The following is a 19,827-nucleotide window of genomic DNA, read 5'->3' on the forward strand; positions in this document are numbered from 1 at the left end:
CCCTTTGTCCACATTTTATACTCTCCAAACAATACAGATTCACACGTTTATAACTAAAGGTTTTTTCATATGCACGTTTGGTGGCCAACATTTGGCTAGAAAGCAAGTAACCATTAAACAATAGAACCTAAAGAAGTGCTTGGCCTGTCTGTTTGTGACCCTTCTCTCAATATTTTCGGTGAACTTGTTTTTCTCACAGGTTCATAAATAATTGGCATTTTCAAGGCCACCTTATCTACAGGCAGATAGAGGTTCAGACTAATGCTGGCCTTGATGATAGGTGTGTGTGAAAGGTTAAAGAAGAGTAATGAGGAAACAGCCAGAATCAGACTTGATTACAAAGTACATACGTAGCACAAGTCAAGTTATGTCTTTGTAACACTGTGCAGGTTGTGATCTTCTACAAGACTTAGAACCAACCCACACCTGCAAAGCTCTGAACTGGAACTGACCCAATATTTTTCTAATAAGTCAAACTGAGACATTAAACACAAAGGCCAACAGTCGCTCTCTTTTAAACTCATCCAGTTCATATTTCAGGATGCAAGGCTTGCATGGTGGTTAGTCTGAAATTATCAGAAGTGTTGCATGATCTATCCTACCTATTCAGACATGCAGAACTCCCTGACTCCCTGCTGGTACCAGTCAGCTGCATTGTCAGTGCTTGACTGAGGATGACTTCAAGGCTGTAAGGCTTGTGTCAGAGGAATTTACAGGAAATCATAGAGGCAGAGTGATATTCCATAGTAGTTTTTAGAGTCCTAATTAAATGCATTAACTTTTCTTCAAAAGGTATTAAAAAGTCATTAATATTCCATCTTGTCTGCTGTATGTAGTTATATTAGTGATGAGATGTTTTTGTATTAGTTCAGGCTGTCAGGAGACATTACACACTTATAAAACTAGAGGTGGGACCGTTATGACTGAACTTGTTCAGAGCTGCTTTTCTGTGGAGTTTCAGTCAGCACTATCAGACCTGTAGAACTGTAATTACTGCCAGCTACAGCAGCAAGGAAGCTCATAAACTCACGAACAAGAGTTGATTTTGGCAAACTTGCAAGAACTTAAACAAATTAATCATTTTTAATTGGCCTGTTTGTCAATTTCTGCCACTTATCCAGGTCCAAGTCACAATAATAATACTATTCTAGGCCACGTTGCCCCTTCTAGTCTTTGGTATGATTGTTAATCTGCTAAATTACATTCTCTGTAGATGAAAAGTTTAACAGTTTAAGTGTCTTGGCACTGTGTGACCCTCTACTTGAGTTTTAAAAATGTGTTGGATTAGAAGTGTAGTAAGTCAACTGTAAAAGTCTGCTTTTCTCAATCACTATAAACACTGCTGTGATGGTCCAAATCACAGCAATGGTTGGTTTAGTATAAATATGACTGGCTGGAAACAAACACACATTCCAATTGTTTGTCCACTGTTTTATTTCAGTACGTGACAAGCTGCAACACAGTTCAGATAGCTTTTAACATGGCTCAATAATGCCATCTTGTGGTCAGAATAGATGAGGACAGCCATTTCATGAAATTCCCCATTAGGAACAGGATTCTCAACTACAACATATTAAAGCCTATAGGAAATATACAGTTGACAAGTTGTTTTTGTGTAAAGACAGTGTTTTATTCCATCTTTCATTGGAAACATTAAATAGAACTTTCTTTCAGGATGACAAGACAGGTACATTTGCATTTTGACATGTTTTACAAACCAAGTGCTCCTAACCGCAGGACCCCTCTATCCTTTGTTTTTCTCTTCTCCCCACACCAGATTGTTTAGATGTTTATGAGTGCTCCTCAGCCAGCTTCTCGGCCTTCTGAACAACTTCCTCGATGGGGCCGACCATGTAGAAGGCCTGCTCGGGGAGAGCGTCATACTCACCTAGAAGGGAGACAGGCACAAAGGCAACATTAATATTACATATGGATTCAAAGCAGGTGAGACTCACCAGCATAATCTTAAAAATGTGAACAATTCAAGTGCTGTAACAAGTCACATCAATGACTTATAACACACTTACCGCCAAGGATGCTCTTGAAGCCCTTGATGGTTTCCTTCAGGGGCACCAGCTTGCCCAAGTGGCCAGTGAAGACCTCAGCCACCTGGAAGGGCTGGGACAGGAAACGCTGGATCTTGCGGGCACGGGCCACAGTCAGCTTGTCCTCCTCAGACAACTCATCCATACCCAGGATGGCAATGATATCCTGCAGGGATTTGTAGTCCTACAGGAGGGAAGTTCTAAATGTTTAACTGGTACTGTCAAAACCAAAAATACAGGTTTCAAAAAGTCAAACTGATGAAGTCCCAAACCTGAAGGATTTTCTGCACACCACGGGCAACATCGTAGTGTTCGGCTCCAACGATGTTGGGGTCCATGATACGGGAGGTTGAGTCCAAGGGGTCGACAGCAGGGTAGATACCCAGCTCAGCGATGGCACGGGACAACACAGTGGTGGCGTCCAAGTGAGCGAAGGTGGTGGCGGGAGCAGGGTCAGTCAAATCATCAGCAGGCACATAGATGGCCTGGTGGAGAGAAATGAGACTTGTCACTCTTCATCAAAGTAAAAATACTCCCATTGGGTAAAGTTTCCCATTACTAGTTTAAGGGTTCTTTTAACAAAGTACAGTTATGAGTGACAATGAAGTAACCGTTTACCTGCACAGATGTGATTGAACCCTTCTTGGTGGTGGTGATTCTCTCCTGCATGGTACCCATGTCAGTGGCCAGAGTGGGCTGATAACCCACAGCAGAGGGGATACGACCCAGCAGGGCAGACACCTGACAGGTAAGGAGATCAATTCAGTCAGTATCAAGCATACTACGTGACACTTATAGCCAAGCCTGACGTTTAGATTTAGCTGCACACAGTATGAAATACATGGCTGTATTGTTATTCAAAATTATAAGATACAACCTTAATATAATCCTATTAACCCTTATAAATTAATGTTGTGATATTTAGTTTGTTAGTGAAGTTACACAGACCTCAGAGCCAGCCTGTGTGAAGCGGAAGATGTTGTCGATGAAGAGCAGCACATCCTGACCCTCCTGGTCACGGAAGTACTCAGCCACAGTCAGTCCGGTCAGGGCAACTCTGGCACGAGCGCCGGGGGGCTCGTTCATCTGTCCGTACACCAGCGCCACCTAACGGGGACAAGAACTCCGGTCAGTGGTTGATGTTCATTTCTATGCCATGGTAAATATTTCATTTTGCCCAGTGTCAAGATCAGTCTTTTTAGTGGCTTTCCACAATCCTCACCTTTGAGGTGGTGTCCTTCAGGTTGATGACACCAGACTCAATCATTTCATGGTACAAGTCATTTCCCTCACGGGTACGCTCTCCCACACCGGCAAACACAGAGTAACCACCATGGGCCTTAGCCACATTGTTGATCAGCTCCATGATCAATACAGTCTTGCCTACACCAGCACCACCGAACAGACCTGTAACAATGAAGAAACCTAAGATTAGATTTATATTAACAAGAGGCTTGTCTTGTTTTCAGATTCCAGTATGACAACAATCTATCCAGTCAGTACAACATTTAAATGCACATACCAATCTTTCCTCCCTTGGCGTAGGGGGCCAGCAGGTCCACAACCTTAATGCCAGTAACCAGGATCTCCTGCTCCACACTCATGTCAGTGAATTCAGGGGCCTCAGCGTGGATAGGTGCAGTCCTGAGGAGAGATGGTAACAGTTGCCAGTTATTCATTTCAAACCAGCAAAACCTTTAAAGCTAAGTCACTGTCACTTGTATTTTTTAAATTGAGCCAAATATTTTCATTCTGTCTGATATATCATCACATTAGACATAATCAGTTCTGTTGTTGTTTTCAAAGTGAACTCACTGCTTGGTGGAGATGGGACCTCTCTCGTCGATGGGCTCACCGATGACATTCATAATCCTGCCCAGGGTCTCAGGACCCACAGGGATTCTGATGGGGGCACCAGTGTCCAGCACTTTCTGTCCACGGACCAGACCCTCAGTACCATCCATAGCAATGGTACGCACTGTGTTCTCCCCTAAACATATAGCAAGTTTTAAGTTAGTTGTCTATTCTAACATGTCACTGAGTGGGCTGTGTCGACTTGCAGGGCTCAAGGTTATGATCCAAGCAGCTCACCAAGATGCTGTGCCACCTCCAGGACTAGCCTGGACTCACGGCCGGTGACTTCCAGAGCGTTGAGGATGGGAGGAAGGCCCTCATCGAACTGCACGTCGACGACGGCACCGATGACAGCCACAATGCGCCCGGTGGCGACGCTGGCAGCAGCGGCAGGTGCGACATAATCTCTGCCTGTAAAACAATGAGGACAGTGTGTGCATTTAACTGTGTTATATTCATGCCACAGTCGAGACATTAATATACATGTGCCACTAGTGTTTACTTGTCCCCAGTATTCATTCCTGACCGGTAAAAGCCCCGGAGGACAGCTCGACAACTGCGTGTCTGGCCGCTCCGTCTCAATGTCAAGTGATTGTTGACGGACAAACTTTGAATCAGCTTTTCGACAATTGACTGAGTATAGCACACCAACAAAACCAAACAACCTGCGTACTTACGTTAAGATTCCGTAATAACATTAACAAGCAATTATTCAGGCTATATGACGTTAATGCTATGGAAAGGACAGATGAATGAACTGTACTTCGAGCTAACGGTGCTAATGTTGCTACTGCTAACACCAGACGCAGGACATTCAATGGCAAGTATGTTTATAGTTGGTTATATTCTCAATAGCTCAATTCTGTGTTATTAAACTACCTCAGTGGTCATGTAGGCAAATAATTTTCTAAGCTAGCTAATCTACTAGCCTTATCTTGCTAAGATGCGATCTGTAACGTCAGTGCTAAGTTAGCAGGCTCTGCACAGTCTCACACCGCCTCATGTCATTACACAAAGGTCATTGCTGCCAGCCCGAGAAAAACACAGCCTAGTCATTGTCCATTGCATGACATCTGTCAGTTGGTGCATAAGTGGACATGTGTACCCATTTTATATTTTGGAATAATTCCAATACATTTCAAAATCGACATTTCAAAATCCAGGCCTGCTACACCGCCAGCGCTGTGCAGCCAGCGTGTTGCTAGCATCAGCTAACGTTAGCATTGCCCCTGCCCTCTTTTGACAGGCGCCGAAATGCGCCTTTTTCCTAATACAATTTCGTTTAAAACACCAAGCATGCAGAACTTACGTGAAAGGACGGCCGGGGATCCAACAAGGGCCTTCAGGGGCTGGACTCCAGGCTTGAGAGCCTGCAGAGCCCCGGTGCAACAGCGTCCCACAGCTCCTAACATGGTCAAAATGGCTGAAGGTGGAAAGAGACAGAGGAACTTGCGGCTTTATAATGAATGACCGCTCAGGCGAACTGCGCCTGCGTGCAACGTCAAAAGGGCACACTGAGCATGCGCAGATATTAAGCGCATCCAGCTGACATTCTGTCCTCCACAGAAGTGGCCTATTTGTCTATGAGACTTTTGAATGACAGTCCAAACCAAAGGTTAGTCATGACTGAAGCTGCCATTACAATCAGTCGTTCAGTTAATACAGACCCACATAGGTACACATGGTCTGGGCATCGTAGTGGTGTCACAGTCCAGTTTGTACACAGTGTTCCATGTTAAGGGGAGTAAAGTTTTCTGCTGCAACCCTGACTTGATTTGTTGTTCAAGTCTGGAGTCCTGACTTTGTTTTGGTCACTAATATCAACCTCGTTCCCTATTAAAACTGCAAAAAATTCTATGGTTGTTAGTTGCACACTGCCTGTGTTTACAAAACTTGAATTTAATTGTCAGACATCATTATATTATTTTACCTCAACATAAGATGACAGTTGATTTCACCCTGTCAGTGGTAAAGACTTAAAGCAATGTATCTGCTTTGTACATCATGTACATCATACATCCTTATATACATCATGTATGATGTACATGGAGAGTTAGTGTGCTTGGTCTCTACAGAGTGGCTGAGTAGACATACAATCATGCATACTGATGACAGGATAATATACTGATACAGTATCTTCTAGGCTAGTCATTTTTAACCTTTTTGGTTTGTGAACCTTTAAAGCACAGCAATGTCAACTCATTACTTCTTGTCACATATGTCTGAGTTGTGAGCAGTTCACCAAAAAACCTGATCCAGATGTAAAAGGAGCCTGAAGAAGCTCAGCTATTCAGATATTCTCAATATGTGTCAGAAAATAGACATTCCTGTTGCCAAAAGTTTTTCCCCCTCATTTCCTATCTTATTAATCACTTTGTGACACTTTGGGGGTCTTGGGAACAACTGGTCTAGACAATCCTAAACAGTGCCCCAGTTCCAAACTACTCATTAATTCTAAGTAGGTTCTGAGTATGTAGTGTGTTCATCACAGGAGACAAAATAAACAATACTCAAAACAGTCTGTCAATTTACAGTATTGTTCCAAAATAAAATGCGCAAGGGAAATGGTGGAGCTGCTCACAGCTGCAAAACAAACTGTGAATGGTGGTGAGACAGCTTCACAGACAGCTCAAGAAAACATAATAGAAGCTTTCATGGCAGACATTTTGACATGTCAAAGCATGAAAAGTACAACTGTAATTAATAGCATCAATGATGTACAGAGACAGGGTTAATGTCAGTAGTGGCTCCTGTGCTTTTTTTTTTTTTTACTAATACATATAAAACAAAATGTCTTGTGTGAAAAATATCTTTCTTTTCCTGCTACTACAAACAGTAAATTAAATTGACTCAATGTGTTGTTCACAAAACAGTATACTATAAAAATGACTGTTTACAGTATTAGTATATATACAGCAGGAACATGGCACAGGTTTGCATTGCAAGCCTAGAGAAGTGACTCCACCACATGTACAGCAGAGGGCGCTGCTGTACCAAAAGAGACAGGAGTGTAGGAAGGCTTTGTGCAAGTGTTAGCCTGTTCATTTTGAAAGGGTTAAATCACCCATATGCCAAAGCCTCAGTTTAAAGCATAATATAAAATATATTTAACATATTCTTTGCAGTTTTACTTTCCCAAATTCCCATGCTAAATTTCATGTCTATTTTATGACTGTTCAACCATCCACAGTGTCAACAATTACATTGGAGTGTCAGAATGAGCATGTCCATTCATTAATCCACTTAAATGTCAAAGGCAGGAGGAATATCTAAGTACTGTAGCTATGTTTAGTTAGGATTAAGATATTCACTGCTCCTTATCTACTGTAGACACTCCACATACAGCAGAAGTGTGTACCATACAGATCAAAAGTGTGTTCAGTCAGAATGAGTTCATTAAGTTCAGTATTTGCAGCATGTCACGCACAGCATCGGTATTCCTTTTTATTTCATTTGAATGAGTTTTTAAGATACTCATAGCATGTTGGATATCACTGTAACTGATTGAACAAGGCTTGGAATCGCTCCTCCTGCCCACAGATGGCTACCTGACTCTGCAGGCACAGATACATCTCGACTAGTCTGTATTTGTCTGTGAAAACACAGCACATACTTGAATAAAGCATCCTGTGCGTGCCCCTAAGTAACGCCTGATGAGTGATGGCTGAGATTAGTTTGTGTTGCTAGGCTACTGTGGTTTGTGTTAGTGGATTATTACAGGTACATATGTACTGCATCCAAGAGTCAGCACAGATCATCAACACTCTGAATGTCACACTGAATGGCAAAAATCTATTTTAACATTTCTTGTGAAAAACTGATGTAATGTTGGCAATGTTTCCTCAGAAGTTTCCATGTAATACTCCTTAGTGTTTAGACAGATTGTGATTGTGTTGGGTTGCTGTTACTGTAGCTACAATGATTAGGCTGAATGAGTTCAGAACAGTATGAGAGGCCAAGTGATACAAGAATCAACATGTTCTTTGAAATGATCCAGTGAAACAGAGGCCAGTGTGTTTACCATTTTAAACTGTCCCATCAAGTTTGAGGACTCACATTATGGATAATCTGGAGAACCTGTTCCATATCTGGACCCATAAAAATGCCTCTTTTCCCCCAAATGTTTCCTATGTCGGAAACAAATCCCTCACCTGTGTAATGTCTATGTCAGGTTTTGCAAAGCCCTCCTTCATCATATTTGGGACATTCTGACAGTAGGCGACCTTTGACCTCCCACAGACATGTTCCAAGATTTTTGATCAAAGACTTCATCTGTGAAGAGAGTGTGTTCAGAGTGGTAGCAGTGGTATTTGTCTTTTTAGCCCTGCTAGCGACATGACTTAAAGCAATGTAGAAATGTCAGTCTGTCACTCCAGTACTTTGGTCCAGACTGAAATATCTCAAGAATTACCTCATGGCATGGAGGAAACCATGTCCTGAAGACATTTATGGTCCCCAGGGGATGATGATTGTGTCTGTCTCCTTGTTATGCTGCTTTGCATTATACAACAGAAAACTAAGGCCTAACCTGTCTCAGTACGCCACCTAACTGCTGGTGCAGGCCATGGTTATCTCTCGTCAGATGCAATGCCCAGAATGTGGCATTGCACCTGATCCTTGATCAGCCGTAAACCTCCCTGCTCTGTGACCTCCACTGGTTACCCATGATCACCCGAACCAAATTCAGGTCACTAATGTTCCCAGATGGTAGAACAAGCTCCTAAATGCTATCAGAGCAGGTGTGTTCCTTAAAGAATCTCTTGAAGGCTCATCTCCTGTGAGAGCACCCCCTGAAATGCCAAACGAGCATTTACTATGTCTTAATTATTAGTTCTTAATACTTCCTTAAAGGTCTCCTACTGCAGTGAAGCTTTACAGTGATGTTCCCCCCAAGACAGACTTTTAGATAACAATGGCGATCCTTGAATGTTTCATCTAGTGCCTTCAGCAGTAGTTTAATTTATTACCAAATACCTGCAAAACTAATGTCATTAACCCATTAACCTCAGGTGTACTGAGGTATGCTAATATGCTAAGCTAAGATGATGGCTGTGTCCAAAATCACTTCTTTGTTCACTCATTCATTACTCCCCATATATCAAACAATCCGTAGTCAGCAGTAAACTGAGATCTCACACATTTGTGAATCAAAACCACAAGGTGCAGAATAGCCCAACTGCTAATTTCTATATCTATAAAATACAGAAAATGGAATTGTTGTAAAGTTGTTAGCAGAAAGTACTATACACTACTTTTTCTGTTCCAGTGTGGAAATTAACTCACATCTGCTGCTACTTAGCAAGTCTTTAACACACTAAAGGCATACTAAACCCCAGCTGTTAATAATATTGTTTGCATGCTGATGCTACAATTTGCATGGAAGACAATGTAAAAAAAGTGCATGAAATTTCAGTCACATGTTTGAAAGTCATTTATGTATTTTATCTTTGACAACTTGTGCAATTCTATGTGAACATTTCACTGTTAACCTGCTCTGTGGTGTAACTGTCAGGTCAGGTGTTTGTCGTGTTGCATTCAGTGCTGTATCTCTATGTTTAAAGAACATGTATTATCTTGTAAAAACTGTGGTTACGCTAAATGTCACAGGAAAGATACCTGAAGGGATTGGGGAGTATCAAAGAGCTAAGTGGTGGCTTCTGCAGTGTCATTAAAGAAAGACTCACTCTTGTTTTGTTTTCCCTCCTCTCTTCATGCAACACACCTTTTATAAGGAACTATTTTCTCATAAAAATTCAAATGTTGTGGCATTAAATAAAAAATGCCATGCCCTGCTCTTTATTGATGCCCTTTATTGGTGTCTGCATCTGCTCAGAACATCACTGTACTGTTTTAGGCTGTGCTGTTTTACGTGTTTATTCCCACATATTCAGTGAACGAATGTCACCTAATTGCTGGGTAGTTTAGAGACACTGTGGGGTCTGCTTTTAGAAAACCTTTCAGCAAAGTTAATGCATCCTTTAAATGCAGTATTATGAACATGTAGACTCATTATTTCAGAGCTCCTGCTGTGAGATAAATCAGAGAGTGAGAACCAAAGGCTTTTTTTAAAAATGGTCATTGCAGGCGTGTGGATTTGCAGCTGCCTTTTTTAGGTTTTCAGAAGCTAAGAACTCTTTCTTTTACCATTCCTGGAAATTCTGTGGTTTTCCATTTGTATGATGGAGATCATACTGATATGCAGTGCTATGCTGTGTCCTAGTTTTGCCATATTTTGTGTATTATGCAACAAAACAAGTGTCTAAGCTACACGTGTAAAATAGAAGCTATTTCTCACTGCAAAGTAGCTCCAGACAGACACAACATTAAAATAAATAATTCCTATAAGTCCCTGCTTTGCTTAATCAGTACTCCACACTAAGGAAAGAGAGCTGAACCAGATCTGAGGGGGTCCATCTTTCAGTGAGAGCATTCTTGAGTGACAGCTCACCCTTCCTTGCTTTCAATATACAGTAGGCAATAAAAACACACGCCGTCATCCCTGTTGTGGACTTATGTGATTCCAACTCCAGCTTTTATGGTTGCAGACAGTCTCATGGGATTTTAGGACTCCTCTGATCCAGGACTACAGGAATTATAATAAGATTAAGGAGTTATGAGACTTTTCTTTGGTGCTGAAAAGGACACGCACCAGGTTTCAATAAAAACTGGACTGATTCTGAAGAAGTGAACTGTTATATCCTTTCACATCCAGCTTTGAAGGAACTCTTGGGTGTGTAGGATATAAAAGAAATGCAGATCTCACCTATTTTAATGATATATGAGCAATATAAATGGATAAATAGTCTGGCAGAATTCCATTCACCAAGGTGAAATCTTTCCTGTCAGATATTAATGAAATATGTATTTAACTTTACATGCTACAGTGGCACTACCTTCATACTAATTTACCTCTTTTTGGCTTCAGGAATCTGTGTTTACAGTAAATCATGCAGAGAAAGAGTAACACATAACCGCTGGTTGTTTTCACAGGTGAATCATGGTATGCTGCTCTTGCCTTAAGGTACAAATCTCCTTGCCAGACCTTTCCATCTTTCTGATTACTCTGTGGGCAACGAGGCTTCAAACTTAACTAACTTAAAGAGCAAGTAAATAATAATTACTTTATAGCAGCTATAATAGAAATTTTTATAGCAACAATGGATTAAATGATTATGTGTAATGTAAACTTTGCTTATAGTGATGCACCCCCAGAGAATTATGCAGCACTGTGCTTCCTCCTGGTTTGGTGGAGCTTTATGGCTTCTTTTAACTCAATGTGTTTGTTTCATAGACTGCAACTTTATTTGTTCAAACAGACCAAACAGAGCTAAAAGGAATTCAAATGAATGCTAATGTTGCTGTGTAAATGTGATGTGATGTGCAGATATATAGAATTCATATTACAATAATACAGGGTGTCAGCATTGTGTTCACAGCTTATTACTGCTGCCCCAAAAACATTGGTTATTGCAGGTGTAAGTAAAAGTGGAGTTTACTTAGCCTTTGATTGAAGGTTCTTAACTGAGAGAAGTGACTCAAAAGTGTCTCATGATAAGAGCTGGTCCAATTCTCTAAATGCTGAGGAAAGATGCCTCAGTGTGTTCTCTTGTCATCTTTAGCATAGGATACACTGGACCATTCATAATGAAAGGAGAGGAAATAATGCCATCCCAGCATTCTGTGCAAAGCAAAAAATAAAGCGTCCCACGTTAATAACATCCACCATCGCATTATTACTATATGTAGCTTAGTGTAAGTGCAGTTGAATTCTTTTGGCACTGTTGCTGTCTTTTCCTAAATTCCTTCCATTTAAGGAAAAACTACCTCAACCACACAACAATATCTATCTAAAGTTTGTTGGCAGAAATTGATAAAGCCCTGCTTTGATCTCAATCAGCTGTCTTAGTGAAAAAAGCTAAGTGCTATTATTCCCCACAGACACTGCTTCTTGTTCCTGTTGTAAACAGCATGGCTAACAAAGTAAAAATGACACTATCAAAAAACAAGGAGGGGTGTGGGGGTGGGGTGGGGGGAGTGCACTCATTGCCCTGTCATGTTGAGGGATTTCTCACACACTCTGCCCAAAATGGGAGTGAGTTTAAAAAAGGGCTGGCCCTCCTTTCATTTACTGCAAGCTTAGAATGGCTCCAATTTGAGTATCCTGAGAGTCGGGATACAGTCCAAACTTCTGCCTACACACCACTGCTGCTGCTGCCACTACATGCTATCTGCTTGACCTGCAGACTCTCAGCTAATATCCAACCACTGGAAGACGACACGTGATTGATGCTCAGGACATGGAAACAAACTAACTGAACTGACTGAATGAAGACTCTCTCCTTCCTCTTTGCACTTTCTGTCTGACTTCTTCCAGGAGAGCTTTACAGAGCTGATCACATTGGAGACCTAAGTCAGCAACATTGTGAGTTATGCATGCCTGACGCCTGACTCTCAAACATGCACGCTTGTTAAAGCTTGTTCACTGAGTGTATGCAGCTTTTACAGAGGGTATTTAAATGTGAGGACATGTCTGGGTCTTTTGTTCATCCATCTCTTTATCTCTTAGAGGAGTCATGGTCCCCTCACTGTACTGGCTCCTGCTGCTGTGGGGACTTCAGGGTCTTTGCGCACAGGACTATGAAGAAGACTATGAAGAAGAGGTGGTGACACCCAAGAAGAAGAACAAACTATATCCATCCAATTCCATACCACAAAATGGCAAATGTAAGTTTAAAATAGTCTCTTTTTTACATTTTTCTGGGGAACCAGAGAGGCAGTTTGTTTTCCACTGATGCTCTTACATGGAAAAGTGCTGTGGAATGTGCAGGTGGCACATGTTCCATTTTTTCATCACTGAAAAAAAAAAAAAAAAAAAAAACCTACTGCCACAGGTGAAGAAATAGAACATGATAACTCAACAAGGACATGCTGCAGGATGCAATCCACTTCGACTGATCATATCTCTTATGGCCTCTCAGAGCCATCCATCTCCTGTGTGACTATTCAGTGCTCCGTTACCCAAATGTTTGATTCGCTCAGAATCCTGTTTCCCCAGGCACATTCTCTCTCTGACATATTTCCGTGAAGATTAATGTGATTTATCCTCAGCCTATATTAGATCTGTGACCTCCTTCCATTGCTGAAGGTTGGTGCAGTAAGTTGAGTTACTTTTATTTCCACTTCAAAATTATATGTCACATTCATGAACTTATCACACTTTTCTTGAAAAGACATCAGCCTATAGCCTAAACAGTCAGTAAATCACCTTTAGCTCTTCTAAAGGCTCCACAGATAAAAATGTCATAAAATCCATTTGGCTCTGATCAGTTGGGTCTTTATATTTGGCTGGATAGGAAAGTAATAAATGATCAGTTTAGCAACAAAAAATACAGGAAAAATAAATTATGTGCATTTAACTGAGTAATTTAATGTGTTAGGTTTGTCACAAAACAAGAAGTCTAATGATGAAATGCCAAAATGTAATCTTTTCATTCTGCTGCTGCTTTTCCGAAAAAGTTTCGTCTTTGCTCTTACTGATTATGAATCTAGTTAAGAGAATAGTTTGGCACTTTCGGAAATATGTTCGTTAGCTTGCTTGCTGGGAGCTAAATGAGAGGATTGATACCACACTACCACACACAGTACACTAAATATGAAGCTAGAATCTGAGCTAGCTAGCAGCCACTTAGCTTGACTTAGCATAACGACTGGAAAGAAGGAAACAGTGAGCCTGGTTCAGTCCAAAGGCCACAAAACCTACAAAGAAATGTAAATATAAAGCTCAGTGATTAAGATGTTATATCTTGTTGGTTTAATCAGAACAAAAAACGTGTAGGAAACTATAAAAAATGTCATATTGAAGTTTTTTGATTTATGTGCTTCTTATGCCAACCACCTGCTAGCTCCACCTTCTCATTTACCATAAAAATAATAAAATCCACACATAACTGGAATATAACCCACAATAACCCACAATTAGTATTTTTTTTAAAAAAAATGTATTTATTGTTTTCTTTTTTTTTTTAAGTTTTACTACCTTTGAATAGAGCCAGGCTAGCTGTTGCCCCATTTTACCAGTGCTAAGATAGACAAGCTAGCTATTGGCTGTTGCTTCATACTTAGCATATAGACATAAAAGTGGAATCAATATCTCAACAAGAAAGCTAGCAGCAGGTTAGTTTAATGAATTACAGAGACTGGAAACAGCTAGCTTAGCTCTAGCTATATATTCATGTCAATGTAAAAATCCTTTAGTTCTTGCTATCACACAGTTAATTAATGGCTAACTTCTCTTTCTTCTCAAGCTCTCATTGATGAGGACTGTGGTTTGGAGATAGCCTTTCTGATAGATAGCTCAGAGAGCGCAAAGGACAACCATGCCCAGGAAAAGCGCTTTGCCTCTGACATAATGGACCGGCTGCAGGGCCTCCGGCTGCAGACTGGCCGGAGCCTCAGCTCCCGTGCAGCCCTTCTTCAGTACAGCAGCCATGTCATCATAGAGCAGACCTTCAAACAGTGGAGAGGCATCGACGACTTCAAGGCCCGAATCGCTCCAATCGTGTACATTGGTCATGGCACCTACACCACCTACGCTATCACCAACCTCACCCGCATCTACTTGGAAGAGTCTGACCCCAGTAGCATCAAGGTGGCCATTCTGCTCTTCGATGGCATCTCACACCCCAGGAACCCTGATATATTTTCAGCTGTGGCTGATGCCAAGAACCAGGGCGTCCGTTTCTTCACCATAGGCATCACACCTGAAGCTAATGAGCCAACCAATATAGCTCAGCTGCGACTAATTGCTAACTCCCCAGCTTCCCGCTACCTTCATAACCTGCAGGACAGAGGCAATGTGGAAAAAGTCATTAAGGAGATTGTGAGTAAAAATATACTTACTAAAATTTATGTCAGATTTCATCCAAAATTGTAGATGGAGACACTGGTACTGAAAGTCAATTTAAAACCATTTTTTTTAGGTTTTTATGTTACGTTTGATGAACACACATATGGACACAATTCTGCTGTAGGATATTTAAAACAAGACAAATTTTTTGAAAAAAAGAAATATGTTTTTATCCTCACACAAATCAAAAGTTAAATTTAGAGGCAATAAATTGCACCTTTGCTAAAGTTAAATACACTCAGGGGTTTTGCTGCTGTGGCTAATGTTAGCAAACCCTAGTTTGATATTGCTTATTTCAGGACATTACTGAGTCAGTTTGCTCAGCTAATGTTATACTGTGTTTCAGTATTTACTTGTCTGCCTGTACAATCACTTGTGGTCACAGTAGTGACAAGAGTTACATAGACTTTCTGTAAGTGTGATTGAATTCCTCATTATTCACAAAAGTTTTATTAAATTGGCAAATTAGCTCTGTTCAGAAATGCATTGTAACAGAGAAAAATCTTTTCACGATTTCATAAATTACTTGCAAGATTGTGTAAATCCCTTAAAGTCAGCTCTCTAAATGCATTTTCATTAAAAGTGAGAGTCCAGAGGTTTGACAGGAATGAATATATGGTTTTTTTGGCGTAATAACATGCTCAGACTTGCACATAATCACTTTGCTAGCTCTAATGTTTCTACATTTCTTTGGCGCATGCATTTTATGAAATTACACGTATGTTTGATAATTGCTTATTACCAGAGGGCAGACATTTCTGACAGGCAGAAGCTTCAGAAATCCATTATGCAGACAGTCTTTTGCCAAAAGAATGAAATGTTACTGTCTTTGACTCTTCCATGCCACCCAATAAGCACCTCCACTGTGCTGTCTCTGACACTATACCCTGCTGTCATTTCTTGGCTTATTGCACCCCTGATGTACACCTGCTACCTGCTGCCATAGTAACAGGTTGGCTGTCTTCACCAAAGTCATCACAATGAAATTCACTTTACACACAGACTATAAAGCTATCAAGTTCTTCTGTAGCCATACATGTGCTGGGCATTAGCTAAGACAAAGTTTGGCTTTATTTCCAATTGTTTATCTTGACTCGAGTGATTGGGGTTACTTTCAAAAACCAGTACACTTCCACAAAGATAATTATAACATGTGCTGCACAGCAACATCGTGCAGACGCAACCAAGCTGTTGGCTGTAACATGTGCTCCACATTAAAACTCTTTGTGGGAAAATTGGGTGCAGTAAGTGTAGGAACCTAGCAAGAACATGCATGCAACCAGCTCCTCAAATACCACTTCAAAATCAGGCTTACTGTTGACACAGGTGGTACACATTCAAAAATGATAAGGAAAAACTTTATAGAAAACTTGCACTGAGCCTCCAAGAGCATTGAACCTGACAGCCTGCATTCTGCTGGCATGCAAGAGCCCAGCGGCAGCGGCTACGTTCAGACTTTCATCTCATTGCCCTGTGCAGGGCAGCATCTGTATGTCATAAGCATGATCCTCTGTCCCAGCTGAGAAACTGTCTTTTATCTTTAGTCATAGTATTCAAGTGAATTGCTCCATCCTCTAAAAATGGACAGACTGTGTGCGTTGTCTTCAGACACCGCTCCCTATTGCGGAAACATCCGCTGGATGCTTAGCAAAGCAATTTTACTGATCAATGCATGTGGTTTGTATTTAGTCTGAGAGGAATTTGGACCATTCCCCTTTGTGTACAGAATGTGGTCAGCTTTGAAGAGAAAAGCAGCCGGTTGGGTGAAAATCAGGACTCTCAGACACTCAGGCAAGATCTATCTGTTACAAGAGGATATGAGTTCACTCGCAGAATCAGGTGGAGGAGGTTGAAGGCCATTCGACAAACTGAACCCAGGCTGGCAGTGAATGAGTTTAATTGGGATGTCTGAGTAGCAGGTGTTTGCAGTTGCTGTTGAATCCCACAGTGTAACTTTGACACCAGAGTTAAAAATTCGCTCACATTTTGAATTGGGCTCACATCAAAACACTGTTTTCTGTAAATGTCTTCTGGTGGGATATAAATTGACATCAAACATATGGAGTACATCTGACAACATCTTGACATTCTTGCATTTCTCGCTCCACAGACGGCGCTGGCGGATGAAGGGGTAAGTCTTGAGACCATCAGTCTTTCTGCACACACCTTGATTTGTGTCCTCGTGTGGCCCGTCTGACTCTTCCCTGTGTTTGAAGTGTCCCCTGGCCCAGAGCAAGTGTGCGTGCGACAAGGGTGAGAGGGGACCCAGTGGCCCTCCTGTAAGTATTATTCTTACCCAGCATTTGGCCACATGAATAAGTTATGTACATAAATGAAGTTAAGTTGCATTATATTAGCCAGTTAGTTCTTGCTAGCTAGTGCAACAATGTCAGAGTCATTCTGAATCAACCAGCTACAGGCTACTGCTGGAAGTAAACATGGTACAGAGAAAATAACATCCCCTTTCATTTATGTCACAAGGCTAAACATGCTACTTGTCTAGGTGGCTAACTAGCTATGCATCATTGTGTTTAATACTCATCATTAAAGTGTCGAGACATTGCTAACAACAGCAGATAATAGGGGCTTGTTAATTCAGAGTTATTTGTGCAACAAGAAAGATGTTCCTCAGAGACAGACACGCAACTCTGTGAAAGACAAAAGCTATTTTCTCTCAGTTGCGTTGGCCAACAGGTGTTAGCTAACGCTGCTAACAGTATCTTCACTTTGCTGAGTACACATCCAAGTTCACTGCCTTATTAGCTAGCTAAGTATGTAGCTTTAGCAGCCTTGGTAAGCTAAATATCTGAATTTTGAAATAACAATGTCTGTACTGAAATAAAAATCCAATTATATTTATTATTACAGAAATGAAAATGATTAAATTGCATTTCTTAGTACCAGTGAGTTGAATTTTAATTATTTCTTAAATCATTCACAAAATGTTGGTATCAATATGCATTATGCAGTTTGTTCGTGTGATTATTTTTTCATAATGTCTTTTTCATTTAGTTAATATTAAATACTTTGGGTTCCATATTGCCCCCCCCCGCCAGTTCTCTCTTTTTTAAAACAGAAAAGACAATTACTCCCCAACTGACTGCTTTGGAAGCACTGTAGAGAGCAGCACAGCTGACAAAGGCTCCTTTGATGCTAACAGGCCACATAATTGCAGGTTTTTGGGGGGGTTTAGTAAATCATGCAGTTTTAGAAGCTCTGTGTCTCTGCAGCAGTGAAAGTAAAGCAAATGCCTTACATTCCTATTACAGTTTATTGAGAGCAGGCCTAAACAGATATTTACATGGGAAATCACTACAATCATGTCTGGCAAAACGCAGCCCCTTGGGATTGTCTGAGGACACATGCTGTATAAGATGTAACATGCATGACTTTCTTCGCCTGCCAAAGCCATGTCGTGATATGAACACATCTTTTATTACACAGAAAAGGCCAGCCACAATTAGACATAGTGGTTTTGCTTTGATGTATTTTCACAGGATGAGAACAGAGTAATTACCCCATTAAACCTAATGCTCCAAACAAAAGCTGTTTCACATCAGGGGCAGCGGATCAGAGACATATAGAGAGGGACATACTTGAAAGATAAGAACAAACACAATCCACAACACGCATGCATGGAAACAGAGAGAAGAGTCAGACAGTTGTTCGGGTAAGTCCTTTCACACACATGCAGATGACTTAAAGCCCTCTCTGTCTCATCCACTCCCAGACTCTGTGTCCTTCTGATGGACTTCAAACATGTTGCTTTCATGAGGCATGGCCCGTTTAGGCCGAACAGAAAGAGCTCTTATATTCCTGAACATACGACAGCTTATGGGGGGGTTGCTTAAAAGACTGTTTAAAGTCCATTTTTGATTCTTTTTCTGCCCACCTGATCGACACATTTGGCTTGTTCTCAATGGCAACACCTGAGGCTTATGGTTATTGTAGTCTTCAACCATCTGCTAAGCTGACAATCAGAGACATTGTTAAAATAATTCAGACTGGTGGTCATAACATAAATCTAGTCTTTCTAGTCCTCCCGCTAAGTTAAGATAATCATCCTCTGTCTCCAGCTTAGTACTTAACAGATACACATAAGATAAGATAATCCTTTATCACGTGAGTGATATCAATCTGTCATTTCTCAGGAAGACAGCAAAATGTTGAACTATTCACTTAATATATGGTATCATTATAGTTTCTTATAATTTCATGTTAACAGTTTCAAATAAAGATGTGTAAGTTATCTACTTGGACTAACTGGAGTGACATTAATAACTGAATTACTTTGCTGCTTTATTGACCTTGCATTTCCTTTTCTGTCTGAGAGGGTTTACTTTATGATATTACTCATATTTAGCATTTTCTTTTTTTTCCTATGATATAATTACATTAGTTTTGCTATTATGTAATTGCATATCGAGAGAGAATATATCTACTCATATATTTTTTTTAACTTGAATGTATTCTCATATAACTTAACCTAGGTGAAGTCTGCATGTTGAATTTGAATGTATCCCATAGTATGTCTTTTGTATTATTGTATAGCCGATGTTTACCAGTGAGGGAACCTTACCTCAGAACATGCAACTTTGTATACACTGTTTCACAATTGAATTATTTAAGAATATGGCTTTCATACATTCAGTTGGCCTGTAAACTGTGAAGATGATGCTTTTCCTGTAGGTGTGAGGAAGATGTTGCTGAATGTGATGAAACATCATTCTGCAGTGCTCCTGTTGTCTTTCTTTCCTGCCTAATGTCTAATTCATAATTTTCTCTACAGGGCAAGAAGGGCCGTCCTGGAGAGGATGGAAGTCCTGGTCCAAAAGGACAGAAGGTGATGCTGACTCATTAACCATCAAACCATCAAATCTGCTACCAGTTAAAGATATTACCAGTAGGTTGCCTTTCCTGATGAAACTAGAATCTTTCTTTTCCTTAGGGTGAAAGTGGGCTCAGTGGACTTCCAGGTCGAGAAGGAGCAGAGGTGAGATCAGAGTTTTACATCAAGTTAAG

The 19,827-nt window shown here is 40.7% G+C and overlaps 2 protein-coding genes across 2 annotated transcripts in view; one reads left to right on the plus strand and one right to left on the minus strand.

Moving 5' to 3' along the window:
• Positions 1–1,416: 1,416 nt before the first annotated feature.
• atp5f1b (ATP synthase F1 subunit beta) lies at positions 1,417–5,377 on the minus strand. The gene is made up of 10 exons (XM_018671673.2): positions 5,209–5,377; positions 4,137–4,310; positions 3,861–4,035; positions 3,568–3,689; positions 3,268–3,452; positions 2,994–3,152; positions 2,664–2,786; positions 2,318–2,530; positions 2,028–2,229; positions 1,417–1,888 (listed from the first exon to the last, which is right to left on the minus strand). Exons 1-10 carry the CDS (start codon positions 5,309–5,311, stop codon positions 1,791–1,793), a joined length of 1,554 nt encoding a protein of 517 aa, XP_018527189.1. The 5' UTR covers positions 5,312–5,377; the 3' UTR covers positions 1,417–1,790.
• Positions 5,378–12,045: 6,668 nt separating this feature from the next.
• Positions 12,046–19,827, plus strand: part of LOC108880232 (collagen alpha-1(XXVIII) chain-like) — a 28,432-nt gene continuing 20,650 nt past the window's right edge. The window contains 7 exon segments of the mRNA XM_018671688.2: positions 12,046–12,321; positions 12,466–12,623; positions 14,204–14,778; positions 16,916–16,936; positions 17,022–17,084; positions 19,595–19,648; positions 19,754–19,798. Coding sequence (XP_018527204.1) covers positions 12,473–12,623; positions 14,204–14,778; positions 16,916–16,936; positions 17,022–17,084; positions 19,595–19,648; positions 19,754–19,798 — 909 coding nt within the window. The 5' untranslated portion in view covers positions 12,046–12,321; positions 12,466–12,472.

The sequence above is a fragment of the Lates calcarifer genome, linkage group LG7_2 (assembly GCF_001640805.2).
Source record: "Lates calcarifer isolate ASB-BC8 linkage group LG7_2, TLL_Latcal_v3, whole genome shotgun sequence".
NCBI classification, from domain to species: Eukaryota; Metazoa; Chordata; class Actinopteri; family Centropomidae; genus Lates; species Lates calcarifer.

Coding starts and splice junctions, on each gene's coding strand:
- atp5f1b (XM_018671673.2), bottom strand. CDS start 5,311: ATGTTAGGAGCTGTGGGACGCTGTTGCACCGGGGCTCTGCAGGCTCTC. Junction 3,153..3,267: donor TGAAGGACACCACCTCAAAG/GTGAGGATTGTG, acceptor TGTCCCCGTTAG/GTGGCGCTGGTGTACGGACA. Junction 2,787..2,993: donor TCACACAGGCTGGCTCTGAG/GTCTGTGTAACT, acceptor CTTACCTGTCAG/GTGTCTGCCCTGCTGGGTCG.